Here is a 19200-nt window from a genome sequence, read left to right on the forward strand (position 1 = left end):
GCATTAGACATTGATGGTGGAATTAGCATGAAAACTGAAGCTTTGGGATCTGCTCTGTTTGTGCAGAGTATACGGACGAGGAAGTTAGAGAGCTGGAAGGAGTAAAGCACTGCTGCATCGCTCTCTTTAGCTAAGTGTAAATAGAAAGTGTTGAAGAAGGGTAAAGTGAAAAAGTAAACTCCGAATTTCATTACAAAAAAAAAAATAAAATAAAATAATAATAATAATAATAATAATAATATATAAATAATAATAATAAAATAAATCTCAGATCACAAGAATAAAGTTTAAAGGAGTTTTCTTTTAAACAGCACAAAAATCATCAGAAATATATATAAAATTATCCTCTGCAGTTCATCATAGTGCTAATGTACTCCATAGACTGAAACAAACCACAAAACGTCACAAACCTAACGTGTAGTAAGAACCAATCTGGCAACCCTTACAGACAGCGTGGGGGAGCGCGAGCCTGTGTTGCGTTACAGGATGGGTGGAGAGGAGGAGAAGAAAGAAGGAAAGGAAAGACAGAATGTGAGGGATCCGGAAAGAGGAGGGGAGATCCAGCGGATGAGTGAACATCTGGAGGGCGCCGGAGAGGGGAGAGAGGAGCGGTCAGGCCCAGCAGCGGCTTGATGGAGCATGGGTCAGGTTTTAGGATTCTCCCACTGCAGTGAGTATCTTTGTTGTGTGGGTTTTTTTTTTTTTTTTTCATCAGCAGCATGTTAGCATCATCCCCTCCCTGTACATGCATTATTCTAGTTATGTACAAACATGCATACTAGCGACCCTAAACAGCGCATTAAACAGGAGTGTATACTAGAGTATTAATTTTTAAAAAGGCATGTTATTTAATATGGTATGGTCGTATTTAAGAGCATATGAAGAAAATATGGTAAAGCATCATCATGCTCATCTCTTTCCACACTTGTAAAGATGCCTAGTTTGGCCAATTTGTTTGTGTTGATGCTGTAGTTGCCTCTGTACTGTGTACATATTCCAGGAGTACATCACTTGTCTTATAGCATAAATAGTAGTCTGTGTACTGGCCTAGTATTTTATTACTTGTTTTAATTTACACTGAACTGTACTTAACGGGTGGGTCCATGGGTGCTGTGTGTGCTTTGTCTCACTTACAGTAAGGCCTCTCCTATGCATGTAATGTACAGCTCAGTGTACTGTATCCTGCATATAAACTGGAGCCTTTCATATTTAAAGCAACAGGGTATAATCAAAAAACAGCTTCTAGAAAATGTATTATTACATACACATGTAATATAGGAAAGGCTATGACAGGTATGCCAGGTATGCCAGGATGCCATGTATGCCAGAACATATCCCTGCAATTCTTGCCTGGTTTCCCACTGAAGCTAAGCAGGGTTGAGCCTGGCCAGTACCTGGATGGGAGACCTCCTGAGGTAGCTGCTGGAAGTGGTATTAGGGAGACCAGCTGGGGGTTCTCACCATGTGTTCTGTGTTCGTCTTAATGTCCCAGTATAGTGAGGGGGACTGTATACTGTAAAAACAGCACTGTCTTCTTGATAAGACCTTGAAACCAAGGTCCTGACTCTCTCTGGTCATTAAAAATCCCAGGACACTCCTCATAAAGAGTGGGGGCATAACCCTGGTGTCCTGGCGAACTTCTATCATGGCCCCCTAATAATCTCCATCCTTGAATTGGCTACATCATTCTCTCCTCTCCACTAATAGCTGGTGTGTGGTGGGCGTTCTGGTGCACAAATGCTGCTGTTGCATCATACAGGTGGATGCTGCACGCTAGTGGTGGTTGAGAGATCCCCCCCATAAAGAGCTTTGAGTGTCTAGAAAAGTGCTATATAAATATAACTGTAACTAACTGAAAAAAAGGCTAGCTGTATATAATGCTGTGGATGTAGACATAGTGTCCATTTAGAGTAAAGCTTTAGAGGTGCACTACATACATACAAAAACTTGAAGGTTAAAAGGTATAAAAGGTGTACCTTTGACACTATCCCCACAACAACCCCCCAATCCCAGCAGCCAGAAAATATTGATGCTCCGAACGATCGGCCCGTGATTAATCACACTCGATCGGTAGTCTCTAAATTTGGCCGATCTCACGAACCGATCACAATTTGATGACGTAAATCAGGGTCACGGGGAACCTGGAGCCTATTCCAGGGAGCATCGGGTACAATGTGGGGTACACCCTGGACAGGGTGCCAATCCATTTTACCATGATATTACAATTTTACCCTCCCGTGACTGTGAAATTTATACAGTGTATGACATATGGTTATGGTTGAATGCCATTTTATTGTTATTAGTCTACAGCTTTCTCAGAAACCCAACGTTCATAGCAAAACATCTGGCTGTAGTTCAGTTTCTGTAGTTTAACACAGCATATGTTAAACTACAGAAACTGAACTACAGCCAGATGTTTTGCTATGTAGATGTATTGTGTAGGTGCAACTTGGAAATGCAACAACAGATAAAATTTGGGGTAACAGTGATAAGTCTCTTTAACCCAGAATTAGGAACATTACATTAAACTTCATTGTTCTCAATATGGACTATGTTAAGTAGGCCTGTAGCGTAACAATGTGGCATTGTGGCCTGTTTGCATCTGAAAGAAGTATTATAATTATTATAATATATCAATATTTTATGATATCATTCCACTCTTACTTCTCTGTTGTCTCATAAAGGTGTTTCCAGGAAAGCATTAAATATTAACGGAAAAAGTTCTAGCTATTCAGAATAACAGCCCACATTATCTTTTACCCCAAACATAATGGACACAAAATTTCACTATTTGCCTCCTATTAAAAAAAATAGCAAATATGTACTATTTAGGTGTTTTACTACAATTTAAAAAAATATATTTTTACTTTACACACTACATCTGCATGCACATGACAGTAACCTATACGGAATGTTTGATGCAAATATCTGTGTGTTCTTAAGCTAATATGTCAAAGTTTCATTATTTCTGTAAAATAGCTCAGAACCAGTATAATTAAAGGAGATAGAATGTTAAATGTAAACAGATATATGTTGTTTGGATACAGTATGTCTGTCGGCTGTTGCCAGAGTCAGTATTTGGGAATAACTTGTGCCCTTCTGTTTCAGAGGAGTTTGGCTCTGTCTCCTCAACACCTGACTCCACTCCTCCCTGTACAGATGGTAAGGATTACTTTACCCTTTCCAGAGTTAAATCTGGATTTATCTTAACATATATAAACATCTGTATACCATTTCCTTACATTTCATGAGTAATATCTCCTGACAGGAGTTTAAAAACATGAATACAGTATTCCTATTCTGTAACTCAATCTCCCTCTGTTAAACAATAGACACCAATCTGAGAGCGCGAGGGTTAACACTTGCTAGTAATGCTGCAACAACTAATCGATAAAATGTAATCGATAATTAAAATAATCGAAAACAAATTTCATTATGGATTAGTTCTGTCAGTGACGTTCACAATGGGGAAAAACGCATTTCTATGAATAGAACACGTGAAAAACAACAGAGGTCACAGAGTGAGCTGCTGCGGGAAAAGTGCACGATCCAGGTCGTCTAAAACATGAGAATGTTTTATATTAAGCGCTTCAAACAAACTTGTAAGTGTATTAACGTGGCTTGTTGGGTCAGATGTGTGTGCTGTTTAATGTGTTCCAGACATGTTTTCTTCAGCACAGAAATGGCATTTTTACATTTATATCCTTATCTGTAAATGTTATAAATTCACACCAGTATTTCCAATTTACATAAAGACTCGTCCTGACAGCGAGTGATTCTCCGTTAAGCTTCAGTGAACGCACGCAAGTCCACGTATGCGTGTCAATCAAACATCGTGCAATAGAAAGGAAGCACAATCACTTTGACTAAAATATTCATTTTGATCAAATATGTTGTTCGATGCTATATTTAAACACAGATGTAATTGTTTTTAATGAGAGCAGTAACTGTAATGGGGTTATAATATGGAATTGTATGTAAATGTAAGAAGTGTCATACATTTACAGAATAAATTAAGATGTTACTGTGTTCAGATGACTGAATGTGTGTGTGTGTGTGTGTGTGTGTGTTACTGCGGAACATTCAGCCTCTTACCAGTTAACACTTAGTTTGTACTTTTGTTTTAGCATTTTTAATATAGTGATTTAACTTGTGCTTTAAGGCTTGTGGACAATCTTTTTTGTTTTGTTTTGTTTTTTTCAAAATATAATGTTAATATATTTTTTCAATCCTTTGCACAATTTATAGCATAGCCCACATCGATATATTTAATACCTTTTTCATAGCCTTCAATTTGCACAATGTTTGAAGGACAACATCGGGCGGAGTGTGAAATATTTTCTGTAAAAAAATACAGAAAATAAAAATGTTCTTTTAATCCAACTAATCGATTAATTGAAGAAATAATCGAAAGATTAATCATTAGTCACAGTCCTACTTGCTAGCAACTGGTTTACACAATATAATAGTTAGCATACTGTTGCTACTGCTTGGTTTTAATTTGTAGCTGACTTGGCACTTGCTGGAGAAATAATATTAGCTAAGCTAACTACTTAGCTGGCAGCATTAGTGCAGTACTGTGTAAAGTAGCCGGCTATCTTAGCTAATGCTGCTTAGCTAATGCGAGTGTGCACACACACTAATCAACCACACTATGAGGTAGCTGACTGAAGATGTATGAAAATATTTTTATGGACCTTGTTTCCTTTTTCAAGAATTGTGATATTTCACTTTTATCTTATCTTTTTTTGTACGTTGCCTATGGTGCATCTTTTGAACAGATTTGCATTGAACTTGAGTACTTTACATCATATAAATTATATGACTCACTGAAGTGTTTAGGATTGTTTGTAAAACAGATTATTAATATACACAGTGGATTTTTTTTTCCATCATGTCCAAACCTTTTTTGCTGCCCTATGCTGCTACCAGCCCTACTATTACTACTCACTTTTCCGCCGTAGGTGGTAATGAGGAGTCAGATTTCCCGGAGCTCCTAACAGCACGGGAGTGGTCTGAGGATGAAGAAGGCCCTGAGGATGACCTCAGCAGTTCCTCCATGTGGGGGACCCCCCGCCAGAACTCGTTCGAGCTCACATTCTCATACATTGCCTTCTCAGAGGGCGAGAGCTCTGGCCGGAGAGACTCAGGCCGACGGAGAACCGGAGGCAGAGGAAGACAAGGCTCACTACGCCGTATGGACACTGTGGAAACCTTTTTACCTCCAGACTCCCCCGCTGTTGAGTGGGACCCCCTTGCCTTCATGAGTGGAGAGGAGGAGCAGCAGGTTGTGGAAAACCTTCCTGAACCAGTGGAGAGCCACAATCGGACTCTAGAGTCATCCAGTCAGGGTATAGAGTACTTTGCTGATGAAGAATTGCAGGGAGAAAAGGAGGAGCTCACATTACAGGAGACGTGCTACGTTACAGATAGTTATGAAGGTACGAGATCACACCTCAGACCTCAAACAATACACTAAGTCCATGATGAGTTTTGGAAAAATGAATTAGGAATATCTTAGTATGCCAGACTTTATGTAATATGCATAAATATATCATTAGACATTAATTCAGCTGTTATAACTAGGCATAGTATGTGCCATTTCTGAATGTCCATACTATACAGATATGTGTGTGAATGTGTGTGCGCTTAAGCTGCCTGATGCTTTCTGACAGGTGATCTGATATGATTCACATACACTACAGCGTAAAACTAATAACATGACTTCATCTGACTCACTCAGTTACTCTCTTACTCAACCAACCTGATGACAGCCAAAACTCAAACAACAAAACAATGATATTATTAATGTACTATTTAAAGCAGTGGATTTTATCTAATGTAATATTACGTATGTTGCTTGCTATGGATCAGTAAGACATTAGTAAGATCAGTAAGACTATATGGCCAAAAGTATTTGTAAGCCTGACCAATCACATCCATATGTGTTTGGTGAACATCCCATTCCAGATTTGGTCCCACTTTTGCTGTTATAATAACCTCCACTCTGCTGGGAAGGCTTTCCACTGGCTGTGGGGATTAGTGCCCGTTCAGCCACAAGAGTATTAGTGAGGTTGGGTGCTGATGTTGGGCAAGAAGGCCTGGGGCACAGTCAGTGTTCCAGTTCATCCCAGTTCCCAGTTCCAGTAAAGGGATTGAAGACATTCTATACAATTGTGTGCTTCTACCTTTGGGGAAGAACCACATATGAGTGTGAAGGGCAAGTGTACACATACTTTTGGCCATATAGTGTATGATATACAGTAAATTATGGATTAAAGCCTGTCAACATAGTTTTAAATGTTAAAAACTCTTTGTGATATTACACACGTCAGTTAATATGTATTTACCAAGCGTAGATTCAAAAAAGGCTGCATATGTTATTAGCTAGAGTTTAATTATACCCATAATGAGGTAGAAAGGGGTGGAAATTAAAATGTGATAACATTTCCGCAACACTTTTGGTTTTAACCAAGTTGTTGCGAGTCAAATAGTATTTCCTACCTTTTAAGGAGCATTGCACTAACAGCAATAGATATAAAACTTTTAAATTGTGTTTTATATGCTCTTGATTGCTGCATTCAGCTACTTAAAAAGCTACACTTATTGCACTAACCTATAGTCCTTATTAAACAGTTTCTGGTTTACAATGAGCTTGCAGTGCTTCCGATCATGTTGGCAGCACCACAACAGCTCCAGGCTAATTAAGCAGAGACTAAACTTTTACAGCAAAAAGTGCAATGATCAGAGTCCAGACCATGGTCATCAGTTCCTGTAATGCAAAGAGCTGACATCATGATGTGCAAAATTTTGATTTGGACAAGGAATCACGTCACAATCAATGAAACAAGCTCAAGATAAACGTTATGTTGACAGGGGCTTTACATAAATCACTTGATTATTAGTATGTAGTATATACAATATATAAGATAAACTCAGTTTCATGTTGTTGCCTGTTAAGGTACTATAATACTTGTTCTAGCTGCCTTCAAATATTTCCATCTAAGTAGTGGTAGCTTCTTACCTTTTGTTAATTCCACAGCTCAACAGCTTCATGCATCAGAGCCATATGTTGGCACAGAATCCACAGCCACATCCCAGAAGGATGTGGAAGAAGCGTCACATACATCACAAAATCCCATTATTCAAAACACTCAGGAAGAGCCAACCAGGGAACAGTGGTTCTCTACACTTAACCTATCAGAGGGGACGACGATACATATCCAGATCTCAGGTAAGGCTAAACATATAGACTAAACATTAGTGGTCAATCAGTGTGGTCCATTTTGAAGTGATGAAGGATACACGGGGCACTTTGAGGGTTAGGGTTAGGCAGCCATTTATAGGGTCAGAAACATTTATTTTAAAGAGCCTTTCTGAAAGGTCATCATTGAAGGTATCATCCTGATGGAGACTTTGCTCCCAAAATTCATTACTACATTACATTAAATTGTATGTAAAAAAAAAAAAAAAAAAAAAATATATATATATATATATATATATATATATATATATATATATATATATATATATATATATATATATATATACAACTGACTTCTACCGATTTTAAAGGGATAGTTCACCCCAAAATGAAAATTCTGCCATCAATTACTCACCCTCATGTTGTTCATGTTGTTCATGTTGTTCACCACACTTTTGTTCATCGTTAGAACACAAATGAAGCAGGATCATGTAGTAGTACACAACAAAACATTTACTGAACAGGCAATTACATACAGGGTTATTTTACTTGAGCTTTACACGCTTGTGTTGGTACAGTAGATTAGCCGATGTGTGACAATTTACAATTGTTAATTGTTAAATAAGAAAAAAAAAACTCAATTTGACTGCTACATAGACGCTTCACAGTTCTCCCTGGATGACTTAACCTTCAGGGGAAATAGCTCATAGCACTGATTACCTCAGCCTAGACTGCAGACTTTGTCTTTCGTAATATGACACAAAAAAAAAAAAACATACTGCAATACATAAAGACATTTCTGATACATATCACAAGATATAGATATTGCTAACAAACTGCTAGCAAAAAAAGTTTTTTGCATTTAAAAAACTGTGAAAAACAATAGAGTTCACCAAAAAAAATTGTAACATGAAAAATAGGAAACATAAAAACTTCATATTTTACAGTTTTAAAGTTTCAGTATATAATTGTGAGAACTAATTTGCTTCTTCCAATTAGAGTTTGTAATTGTGCAAATACAGCACATAATAACAATCAACTTGAATTAAACTAAACCTTTTAAGCAACTCGCACCAGTTTCCCCAACCCCTTGTAGACCATGGAGTATTTTGGATATAAACATAAGTTTGTGCTCGTGCGTCACTGTTGTGCTTCTGTGCTACACAAACTCTGCTTTGTAAAGTTTGCAGGTTACAATCTTCTTTGTGGAATTTAATATAAAATGCTCCCATGCCTTAGAGGACTTGGGTCACACACTTTTTTCCGCTGTCACTTGACAATTATGCCGCTGTCTGATGGTGACTGTGGTTATGTCGGGAATAAAAGGTAACACTGACATAAACAGTAAACTGAAGAAATCTATTTTCGATGACTCTGGGTATTCTGCTAAAGCAAATGCCGTTGCATTGCATGCGTTTTACGTCATGTCCCATCGCCTGGGAAACGGCTTATACTTCCGGCTAGTAAAAATCCACTAGTGTCCTATTTGAGATGATACTACCCTTCTAAAATTCACACACAAGATGATAGAGTACATAGTGCATAGTTTAAGTGTATAGTACGTCATTTGGGACACAACTTTGGTCTGTACTCTCCGATGCATGTTTTTGGAACTCCAACGCATGTTTGATGTCTGCTAGTGGGGCGGCTGTTGCTCAGTTGGTAGAGCGGGTTGTTCACTAATCGTAGAGTTGGTGGTTCGATTCCTGGCTCACATGACTCCACATGCCGAAGTGTCCTTGGGCAAGACACTGAACCCCAAGTTTCTCCCGATGGCAAGTTAGTGCCTTGCATGGCAGCTCTGCTACCGTGGGAGTGTGGGTGAATGGGTGAATGAGACACAGTGTAAAGCGCTTTGGATAAAAGCGCTTTATAAGTGCAGACCATTTACCATTTAGTGAAGAAATGTATTGCTGTTTAACTTTTTGTAAATATCATTATTGTTTTATTATTGCTATTTGTCTAATTTTACTGTATGTACTGTATCTCTATGGTCCATCATTCTTACTCAGTTGGACCTGATTACTCATAAATGAACACTGACACTAATTTGCCAGTTATACCCTTTAGCAGGGGCTATCAAATATTATCCACAAAACACTGGTGTGGCTGCAGGCTTTTCTTCCAGCCAAGCAGGGGCCCACAGTTGGTTACACTTGTTTAATCAGTTAATCATAGTTGACTGTTAGCTCTAGCTCTTATTTGGTTGGTTTGAAATCCAGCAGCTATGCTGGAACTTTCTGAACAAGCCTGGAGACCCCAATCTACAGAAAGCACCAAAACAACACAGTCAGCATGCTGAGAAGAAGTGAGAGGGAGGGTTCCCTTCAGGATTCCTAACACTAGTGAGAGGTGAATATGCTTTAGCCAACAAAGCTTCATTTGGTCACCATGGCAACACTCCCAAGAGGTTGCTGGGATGATAGTCTAACTGTGGGGTTCTGCTGCTACTTGAATGTTCCCACTCACACACACAATAGTGAGAGATGGAGTGTGTACATACTGTATAGTACATACATGCCAGATCCAACATGGTGGCTGTGTAGAGGCAGACATGAGGTAGGTAGAAAGCAGTGAAATATTCAATATGGAGTCCACTCTCGTGTTACAAGGATGAAAGCTTTCTTTCCCCTGTGGATCTGTACAATGAATAAAACCTTCTACAGCAATACAGGCATTTTTTATATGAAACAAATTGACATCATCTGCAACTTCAGGTGACATACCACATGTCCTAAAGACCTTGCTCGTATGGTTTGTTATTGACACGGAATACTTGTCTATATCTGGCATGTCTCACTGTCAGTTGTACATGGTGTGTATCTGTGAATGTGCCTCTATGTCCCCCTCTGGTGTACATGTAAAACTACCTCTGTCTTCTTTGTTGAGGACGGCCATGATGGAGTTGTGCTATTTTTAGCCAGTGGGTTGGGGGGCTGTCTTTAGCAGAGTGCAGGCCAAAAAAGCTCCATCAGTCAGAGCAGAGCAGGGAGACAGAGACAGGCACGAGAGGCCTCACCCTCCATCGGCTCACGAAATGGCCAGCAAAGGTGAGGAATCCTGAATGTACACAAAATAGTAGAGTTGAGAGCCTACTTTATTGTTACCGCTAAGAAAAAAAAAAAAACAATAAGCCTAAAAGAATCTGTAAGTCTCAATCTGGACTCTACATCGATCTAGATTCAGTTCTCTACTGACTCGACTTGCTTTGGGAACTTTGGGAATTTGGTCTCTTGTGTGAGTGCAGAATTTGCAGTTGAGTTTGTCTTGGCTTTTTTTCTCACTTCTGACACTGTGTTGTTGGTTGGAGATGACTGTGAGAGCTGTAACACTGTCATGAAATAATCCAAATATCAAAGGATTCAAGAGAGTGAAATATTTCTCATTAGTGTATGGGCGTGTACATGTGTATGTGTATGTGTATGTGATGGGCATGTTTTAAAGGATTAAGGGCTGTAGCTGGCCTTGGACGTATTTTTCTGTCATTTCATTAAGCCATAAATATGGACGCACATAACAAGATATAAATAAAAGTGTGAGGCTGTTATATTGTCCTACTGTGACTAACATCTTCATAGCACTGGTTTTCTCTGCTGGTTTATCTACTGTACTCATGTTTTAAATGGTATATGTTTTGATTTAATCTAAATGCATACTGGTGAACCTATTGAGACCAAATGTGTTTTCTAAGCATATATAACACCAGCCTGCAGATGTTTGAGAATGAACATCAAAATGCAAAGTCCTTGTGCAGTGTGAATGGAGCATGAACACTAAAGTGCATTTTATCTAGCAGGGCCCAGTTTCCCAAAAGCAGTTGCCTGCTCAACCAATTAATAATGCTTTGGATAAACTCAGCACAAATCTGTAGCAGTATTTACATTTAAAGCAATTGTCAGACACCCTTATCCAGAGCGACTTACATTTATCTCATTTTATACAACTGAGCAGTCTAGGGTTAAGGGCCTTGCTCAAGGGTACTGCAGTGGAGGCTTGGTAGTGTTGGGACTTGAACTCATGACCTTTCGATCAGTAATCCGATCAGTAGTCCAACATCTTAACTAGAGTTTCCAATCAGATGCACAAACATGTAATTCAGATAATAAGAAAAGCAGCCATTATAGACATTTGACCTATCTGAAATCTATGAAGCATATCAAAAGCATAGGTAATCTATATTAAAATGCAACAAGGCAGGTTTTAAAACAGTGTCTTGTTATCAGAGAAGCGCTAATAAATGAATCATGTCATAAATATCACCATCTAAGAAGAGTATAATGAATGTTTACAAATCATGGTGCAGTAGCAAATGCATTACCTATGTATTTGCAATGAATTATGATTGGGACAAGATAATTAAAAACTATATGAACTTCTGTAAAGACACCAAAACTGGCCAACAAATAGTTCATATCATTTTAATTAAGTTTCCTTTATCTCTAGTAATGGAGAAAAGTGTGCGATATAGCCAAATCACATGATGTTTGAAGACATTTTCATGATACAAAATATTTGATTCATTCATACAGTACATCCGTGAGCTATCCCCATCCTATCCCCACGATAGGATGCCAGTCGCAGACGATAAACAGTATGTGTCACAATATTTTGTTTGCTAACGCGTAGCAGTTCTACATTTAAAAGAAAAAACAAACAAACAAACAAAACCATGAAGGACTTTCAATTATGTTCTTATCTAACATCTATAAAAAGAACTATTTAACAAGGAAGAGGAGAAAAAAATGACAAGTAAACAAGTAAACATTAATCATGTTGTTAGCTATTCCTGACTGGGCTTTAATGTGCAGATGCACAGACTGATGTGAGTGTGTGCTGACTAAAGTTAGCCATGTGAAATTAGCCTGCATGGCCACCTGTTTAGACAACAGGCAGGTGTATGCCAACTCAGAGTCTTACAGTAGCTGATTATAAATGTTCAATCTGCTGTTGCACACCGTCACTCACGTACGAAGGCCAGGCGCGAATGGCATTACCGGTGAGGTAATTCGCAACAGATTAGTTAGGTGTCATCTGCATGTCATCTATTGGCTGTGCCTCAGTAATCCATCCAGACAAGGAAATGTGGCTAGAAGGCCATTAATAACATTCACGTGTTGTGCATGTCTCTTTTGGAATTTGAATGCCAAGTATCACCTAAAGGATCCAGTTGAAAGACAAATTAATCATTATCACTGCAATATAATATCTTAGGAGTCCCACCCATGATTTTCCTTCCACAAATGGATCAAACTGAGAAGTCTGAATGCAGGGAAAATGTCACTGTATGAATGCGGGTCTTGATCACACCATGGCACCAGACTTTATTTTGGAAGCTTTATGTAGCTATAGTTTAATTCTGCATTTCCCACCCTTACTTTGGAGGCTATATTTAGCCCCAGTGAACCCTAAAGTCCGTCCTCGATGTCCGTGCTCACTCAGGTATATTCTTCGGAAATATTGTGGGTGGAAATAAGCAGAATGGATGTTTTGGCAATTGTAAATATTTTAATGTATTCACAGTTTTATATCTCATGACTATTTGGTACCAAAGTACTTTATTTGCTACCTCTCCATTTTAACTTATAGTTACATTCACCAGCCATTTTATCATGTACATCTCCTATGTAGGTCATTTTATAGGTATGCAATTATTGACTGTTGCACAATTTGTCAGCCCTCATCTACCATTGAGGGACTACAATAGTACTACCATCTTGGATGGAGGGCCATTCTGGTTTTTGTGTAATGCTGTGATAATAACTTAGTGCTGGCATATTATTGGCCACGGAGCGATCAGTGGATCAGTGTTGCTGGGACTTTGAAACACCACAGTGTCACTACTGAGATGTAGACTATAGTGCTGTTATAGTCAGAAAACCTGATGACACTGATGTCAATTCATTTCCTGAATTGTGCAATGATAAAGTGGCTATCTAAAATGTGGACCAGGTTGACATGTTGGTTTTTAATAAAGAGGCCGTGAGGTAAAACATGTCTTTAAAACCCCCAGAAAGAAATGCTGTGGTGCCTGATCTCATACACTTATACCAGTGCAATATTTACTATAATGCCTCTAAAGCTGTGAATGTCAGTGTCATTGCTGTGGTCCACAACCCAAGTAATGTCTGGTCAGTGGTAGCATGATTATCATTTTCTGGTGAAAATATTCCTATTGTTCAGAGTTGAGCGCCTTAGCATGACTGCCTACATTAATCTACTGTACATACTTCTTCTCTGTTTCCATGTCCCTGTTTCCTTCAGTAATGGATCTGATCTACTGGAAGGACACCGAGAGGACAGGCATGGTGTTCACCAGCCTGGTGGTGGGTCTGCTGTTTCTCTTCCAGCTCAGTATCATCACTGTGCTCGCCACTGTTTCGCTGGCCATCGTGTGCTTCACCATTTCTGTGCGCATCTACTGCAAACTGCTGCATGCTCTGCAGCTCAGAGATGCAGCACACCCTTTCCAGTGAGTCTCACCCCTTCTCATTTTTTTTCTGTCTTAAACCCTTAGGGACTGTAATGACGTATGTTGTAACTGGACACATTAGGTGAGTCTGTTTTGGATTTACATTCTACAGGACTTATCTGGATGTGGACATTGGTCTGTCTGGAGACCAAGCTGAGCACTACATGCAGAGAGCTATATTCCTGTGCTTTGCTGCTGTAGACACACTGAAGCGTCTGGTCTTCGTAGCTAGCCTGTTTGACTCTCTCAAGGTGAGATTCATAAATGGAAAACATTTGTTAAAGAAGGCAGCATAACTGTTCTGGAACCTGTGGGATTTTGTGTAATAAAAAGCATAATTTGTTAGTTATCCCTGGCGCATTGCTAGTCTGGCTGGATGTAGACCAATTTTTTTCCCCTTTTGTGCTCAGTTTGATTTTCATAGCATTCAAACTGCTTGTGTAGTTGTATCTTTGTACCCACTGTAGTACAACATTCCATGTACAGCCTTTCAAGACCCCTCTGAGCACAGACAAAATGCTACTTCTCTGACTTCAAGAGAAGCCAAAAAAATCCCAACCCTTAAAAGTACAGTTTCATAAAAAATAAATAAATAAATACTTTTCTCACAACCCTATTCTGTTAATTGTTTTTTTTTCTTCTTGTAAAATACATGAATGGATAAACCAAACTAAGTCACCATAGAACTTAAATCTCTGCACCCAGTACTGCATTCAGTGAGGCATGGAAACACTTTTAGCAGGCACCGAAACCTAGGACCCCCTGTTCTGACCTATGTGGTATGTGACATGGGACACTCCAAAAGTAGAGGGTTAGAGAGGTATCTAGTTTCAGTTGGTTGCACTGGAATAAACACACTGACTGATATTCAGAGAGACTCTATTTTTTGATTGACAGGCTCATCAGTGTTTAATATTATCTTCCATCACAAATCCCTCCAAAAACTAGGGTTTGGGCAGAGTGGGACAGTAACATGAGGCAGTCGAGTGTAACTTTGAACTTTTATGTATAGTGGTTAAATTAATTCCTTTTCCATTTGCAGTTCCTGTTGCTGATGTATCTGGTGACGTATCTGGGAGCTCTTTGCAATGGCCTTACTCTGCTCATTATTGGTATGACCACAACTCTCTTTTTTTTCATATGAAGAAATATTTTAATTCTGCAACAAATATTCGATAATTTCTATCAATATTTTCATTTAAAAAAGTACTTACTACTTATACTATAATTGATAATAGTATTAATATGGCAACACCTCTTTGTGTATCCTACTTTTTCATGCCAATGAAAAATTCCTCACAGAACTCTATACTGTATCTATATCTAGCTCTCTATATCAAACAAAATTAAAACAAGCCAGCATGTAAATGTGTGAAGTTTTACATTTTGATTTTAAAAAGTGTACATTAATGTTTAGCTCTAGTAAAAAAAAAAATAATAATAAAAAAAATCTTTACATTTCTAATTTGAAGCAACAAATTTCAGTTTAAATTTGCAGTTCTGCAAAATATTTATTAAAACGTGGGGGGTTCCCTTACCTTACATACAGTCAATAAACCAAGACATGTTTAAATATCTTCTTCTTTACTTTGGGATGCCTAAATCATTACACTTCAGAATTTCACACATTCTGTGCGCTTATAAACAAAAACAGTTTTTCACCTATTAAACGTTCGACAAAAACTCTGAAGTACTCAAATCGAAATGCACGGTTAAGAAGCTAAAAACACTGATGCTTAAATCAAATTTTGCTTGTATTTCTTCATTTTTAAGTCGTTTTGGATAAAAGCGTCTGCTAAATTAATAAGTGTAAATGTAAATTAAACATTGATGCTTTTATTACATCTTTAATTAAATACATCTTGAGCGATGCTATTCTGTAGAATATTCTGTTCTTAGAGATATTAAAATATTCAAGATGGTACTTGATAGATTATTTGAAAATGTTTGATGGTTACAGCTACAGATAGAATGTAAAAACAAAAGCAGGGTTATAACACCACTGACAGTGAATCTTCTGGGTTTTTCCACAGGCGTGATTGCTGTCTTCTCTGTCCCCCTCTTCTACAGTCGGCACCAGGTATTATATATATATATTTTTTTTATTTAACCTGCCTTATTCCAAGCATGATACATTAGGTGTTTGGTATATGATCACCAAGTTGTTAATCCAATGAGATTCTTAAAGTAAGCTATATAATGAAATATTGCCCATGTGCAGATTATGGGCATACACTGCAACATATAGCATGAATATTGTATCTTGCAATGTTTCTAGCTAGAAACCTTGACTATACTGTGCAGAAATACTCTACTGTTTATTTTAACTAACCACTCTATGGGCGGCCAGAGGGGTCACAACTCCACAGCTGAGAACGTATGATGTAAATACTTACAGCACTTTTAACTTTCCACTAAGGAAAAACTGGACAACTGGGTTGCAAAAGTCCAAGCTCATGTTGACAACATTAAGGACATGTGAGTTTGCATATTCATTTTGTCTCTTGAACAACACATAAATTGTTTCTAAAATGTTAAATAATAATAATTTAAGTGAATTTGTGCAATGCTGCAACTTTCTCTTTTCCACTGCAGCCTGAAGCGATTGGCTCAGGGTGGTGGCCCCGCCCCTGACCCCACCCCAGGTGGTGCCAAACCCAAATCCCAGTGAGGCGTCTCAGAGGTGGAGTGAAAGAAAATTAGGGCGGAGCAATAGGCTGTCACTCTGATGTCTTAATCAAGTCTGTTTTTCAGAGCACCACTTTCAGATTTAATAGAGCAGGGACTAATGAGATACTGTGTCAGAAAAAGTACATGGGAGGCGTGGAGGTAGGATTTGTTCTTGGAGAGTTTAAGAGGACTCTTTTGATGCAGGGTGAGATTCTGCTGTACGACAAACAAAAGCAGCAGGGCCTCTAGCGCAATGAGTGGATTTCTGGAAGTTGTCTGGAAAAAAGGAAATTGACGACATCATCGAACCAACAAACTTGAACATACAATATGAGGTGGTGCACAAGAACATTTAAACACAAGAGACTGGAGTTTGCACTATGATGAGCCAAATTCAAGAAACTCCAGGACCAGTTTACTGAATCATCCTTCACTTTTGACAGTTTTAATGAGAATGGCATGTGTATATGTGTTCACATGTACATATGTGCAATTTTGATCTTGTGGATTTATCCTGTTACATCCTGAGATATGAGATCTATTAAAACTCCAGTGTCATTTTCTTTTTCCAACATTTCCCTTTGTGCTATTTGAATTTCTGTAGTGAAGAAAGGGTGCTTCTGACTGCACTCTTAAGAGTTTCCTTTAGGGTTATTTGGTTAAATAAGGGACAACCAAAGGATCCTAAATTCTCTAAGCGTGTACAAACTCCACTGCATTAGACACACCATGTATACACGACCATCTTTCTGAATCTCTGAAGTGAAACTTTCCTTATTGAGATACACTATATCACCAAAAGTTTGTGCAAACCCACCCATCACACCCTTTGTGCTTTTTGAAAATCCCATTCCAGATTTAGTTCCCCTTTGTTGTTATAATAACCTCCTCTTTTCTGGGAAGGCTTTCCACTAGATATTGAATGTGGCTGTGGGGATTTGTGTTCATTCAGCCACAAGAGAATTAGTGAAGTTAGGTTCTGATGTTGGGTGAGGAGGCCTGGGGTTCAGTCAGCGTTCCAGTTCATCCCAAAGGTGTTCAGTGGGGTTGAGTTCAGGGCTCTATGCAGGACACTCCAGTTCTTCCACTCTGGCCATGGCAAAACATGTCTTCATGGAGCTAGCTTTGTGCACAAGGGCATTGTCATGCTGGAACAGGTTTGGGCCTCATCAAAAATGTAGAATATCATGTAAAAGTTAATTTTTTTCTGTAATTTAATTGAAAAAGTGGAACTCTCATATATTCTAGATTCATTACACATAAAGTGAAATATTTCAAGCCTTTTTTTCTTTTGTTTTAATCTTGATGATTATGGCTTACAGCTAATAGAAATCAAAAATCCAATGTCTCAAAATATTAGATTGAAGAATTTATAAATCAGAAATGAAGTGAATTCCATGAGCTGTAAGCTGTAATCATCAAGATTAAACCAAAAAAAATGGCTTGAAATATTTCACTTTATGTGTAATGAATCTATGAACATATGAAAGTTCCACTTTGTCAATTAAATTACAGAAAAAAATTAACATTTATATCATATTCTAAATTTCTGATGAGGCACCTGTACTTCCAGTGAAGAGAAACCTTAATGCTGCAGCATACAAAGACAATTACAAATGTGTGCTTCCAACTTAGTGGCAACAGTTTGGGGAAGGCTTACATATGGGTGTGATGGTCAGGTGTCCACAAACTTTTGGCCACATTTTCACATTTATCTAGTGCACTCACCGCTTATTTTCACTCCCTGCTCTAACACACCCACTTTGACCAAAAGGAAGGGCTGCTAATTAACTGATTAGTTGAATCAGGTGTGTTGGGTGCAGGACAGGAGGGGGGTACTGCAGGACCAGGGAACAAGAACAATAAATATAAGTGAACCTCTTTGTTCATCTATTGCAGAGGTGTGTAATAATAAGGTGCAGTATTTATATGCATTAAAATAGTGATGAGTATGCTGTAATTCTAAAGTGTAAACATACACTTTATGTATGGTTACTTTAAGTGTAAAGATACAATCAACTACAAATAGTAAGTGGAAGGTTGAATGAGTGAGGTTAGTTACTGCTGCCATTTTGACCCGAAGCCTGATTTGTGACTCCTTCCTAATGGTAAAATGGTACATTGGTATGATTTGTATTACAGTGCTTATGTCTAAAAGAAATCTTGTCTAGTCATAAATAATAACATTTTTCTGGACTAGACATTCAGTGTTGCTGCAATCCCAGTAAAGCTCACTCAGTGCCAGGTGTGATCTATAACAGAAATCTTCTGTGTGGTAAACTCTTCCGAGTGGAGTCATCAGTGAACGTAACACAGTGTCATTGCATATTGATCAAGCTTCTCTCTCATACCTTAAATTTGGCCCTTATCTTTTTTGCTTGCCTTAATTTTTTTTAAAAACATTATCTTAACTGTGTGGTGTAAGATCTGGGCCTGGTGATGGTACACATTTTTTGTTGTCCAAATAAACTCCCAATAGAGCTGTGAACAGCTATAAAGCAGACCCGATAATCAGTGTTGTCCCTGTCCTACGGACACTGCTGTCTATCACTGACAGCTTATTTGAGGTATACTGTAATCTTAATTTATATACTGTAAGAATGCTTTCAGTGTAACTAGAGAGATATTGTGGTTGCTTGCTGTGCCCAAAGAACTTCCACCATTCTGTGCTACTCTTTCAAACGATCCTCATATTCTCCTAAATCAATAAACTAAATACTTTACCAGTACTTGAATGACTGTCAGTCAAATAATAAATTTTTTCTGTATCTCACAACACCCAGTGCAGCAAAATTGCCAGTGTTATATTTAGCCCTAGAGCACAGTGTAATTAGTCTTGGAGAACTGGAGTCCAGCA

General features: G+C 38.3%; 1 protein-coding gene across 2 annotated transcripts; it reads left to right on the top strand.

The window, feature by feature from the left end:
• Positions 1–550: 550 nt before the first annotated feature.
• Positions 551–16917, top strand: rtn2a (reticulon 2a). Of its 2 annotated transcripts, XM_017491439.3 has the most exons (10): positions 551–670; positions 3109–3162; positions 4965–5441; positions 7043–7234; positions 13466–13673; positions 13786–13924; positions 14716–14785; positions 15707–15753; positions 16093–16151; positions 16269–16917. In XM_017491439.3, the coding sequence occupies exons 1-10, from the start codon at positions 640–642 to the stop codon at positions 16342–16344; spliced, it is 1353 nt and encodes a 450-aa protein (XP_017346928.1). In that variant the 5' UTR covers positions 551–639; the 3' UTR covers positions 16345–16917. The 2 variants fall into 2 exon arrangements, with proteins under 2 accessions (XP_017346928.1, XP_017346929.1); XM_017491440.3 differs by lacking the exons at positions 551–670; positions 3109–3162; positions 4965–5441; positions 7043–7234 and adding an exon at positions 10141–10254.
• The last annotated feature ends 2283 nt before the right edge of the window (positions 16918–19200 follow it).

Source organism: Ictalurus punctatus, chromosome 17, assembly GCF_001660625.3.
Source record: "Ictalurus punctatus breed USDA103 chromosome 17, Coco_2.0, whole genome shotgun sequence".
NCBI classification, from domain to species: Eukaryota; Metazoa; Chordata; class Actinopteri; order Siluriformes; family Ictaluridae; genus Ictalurus; species Ictalurus punctatus.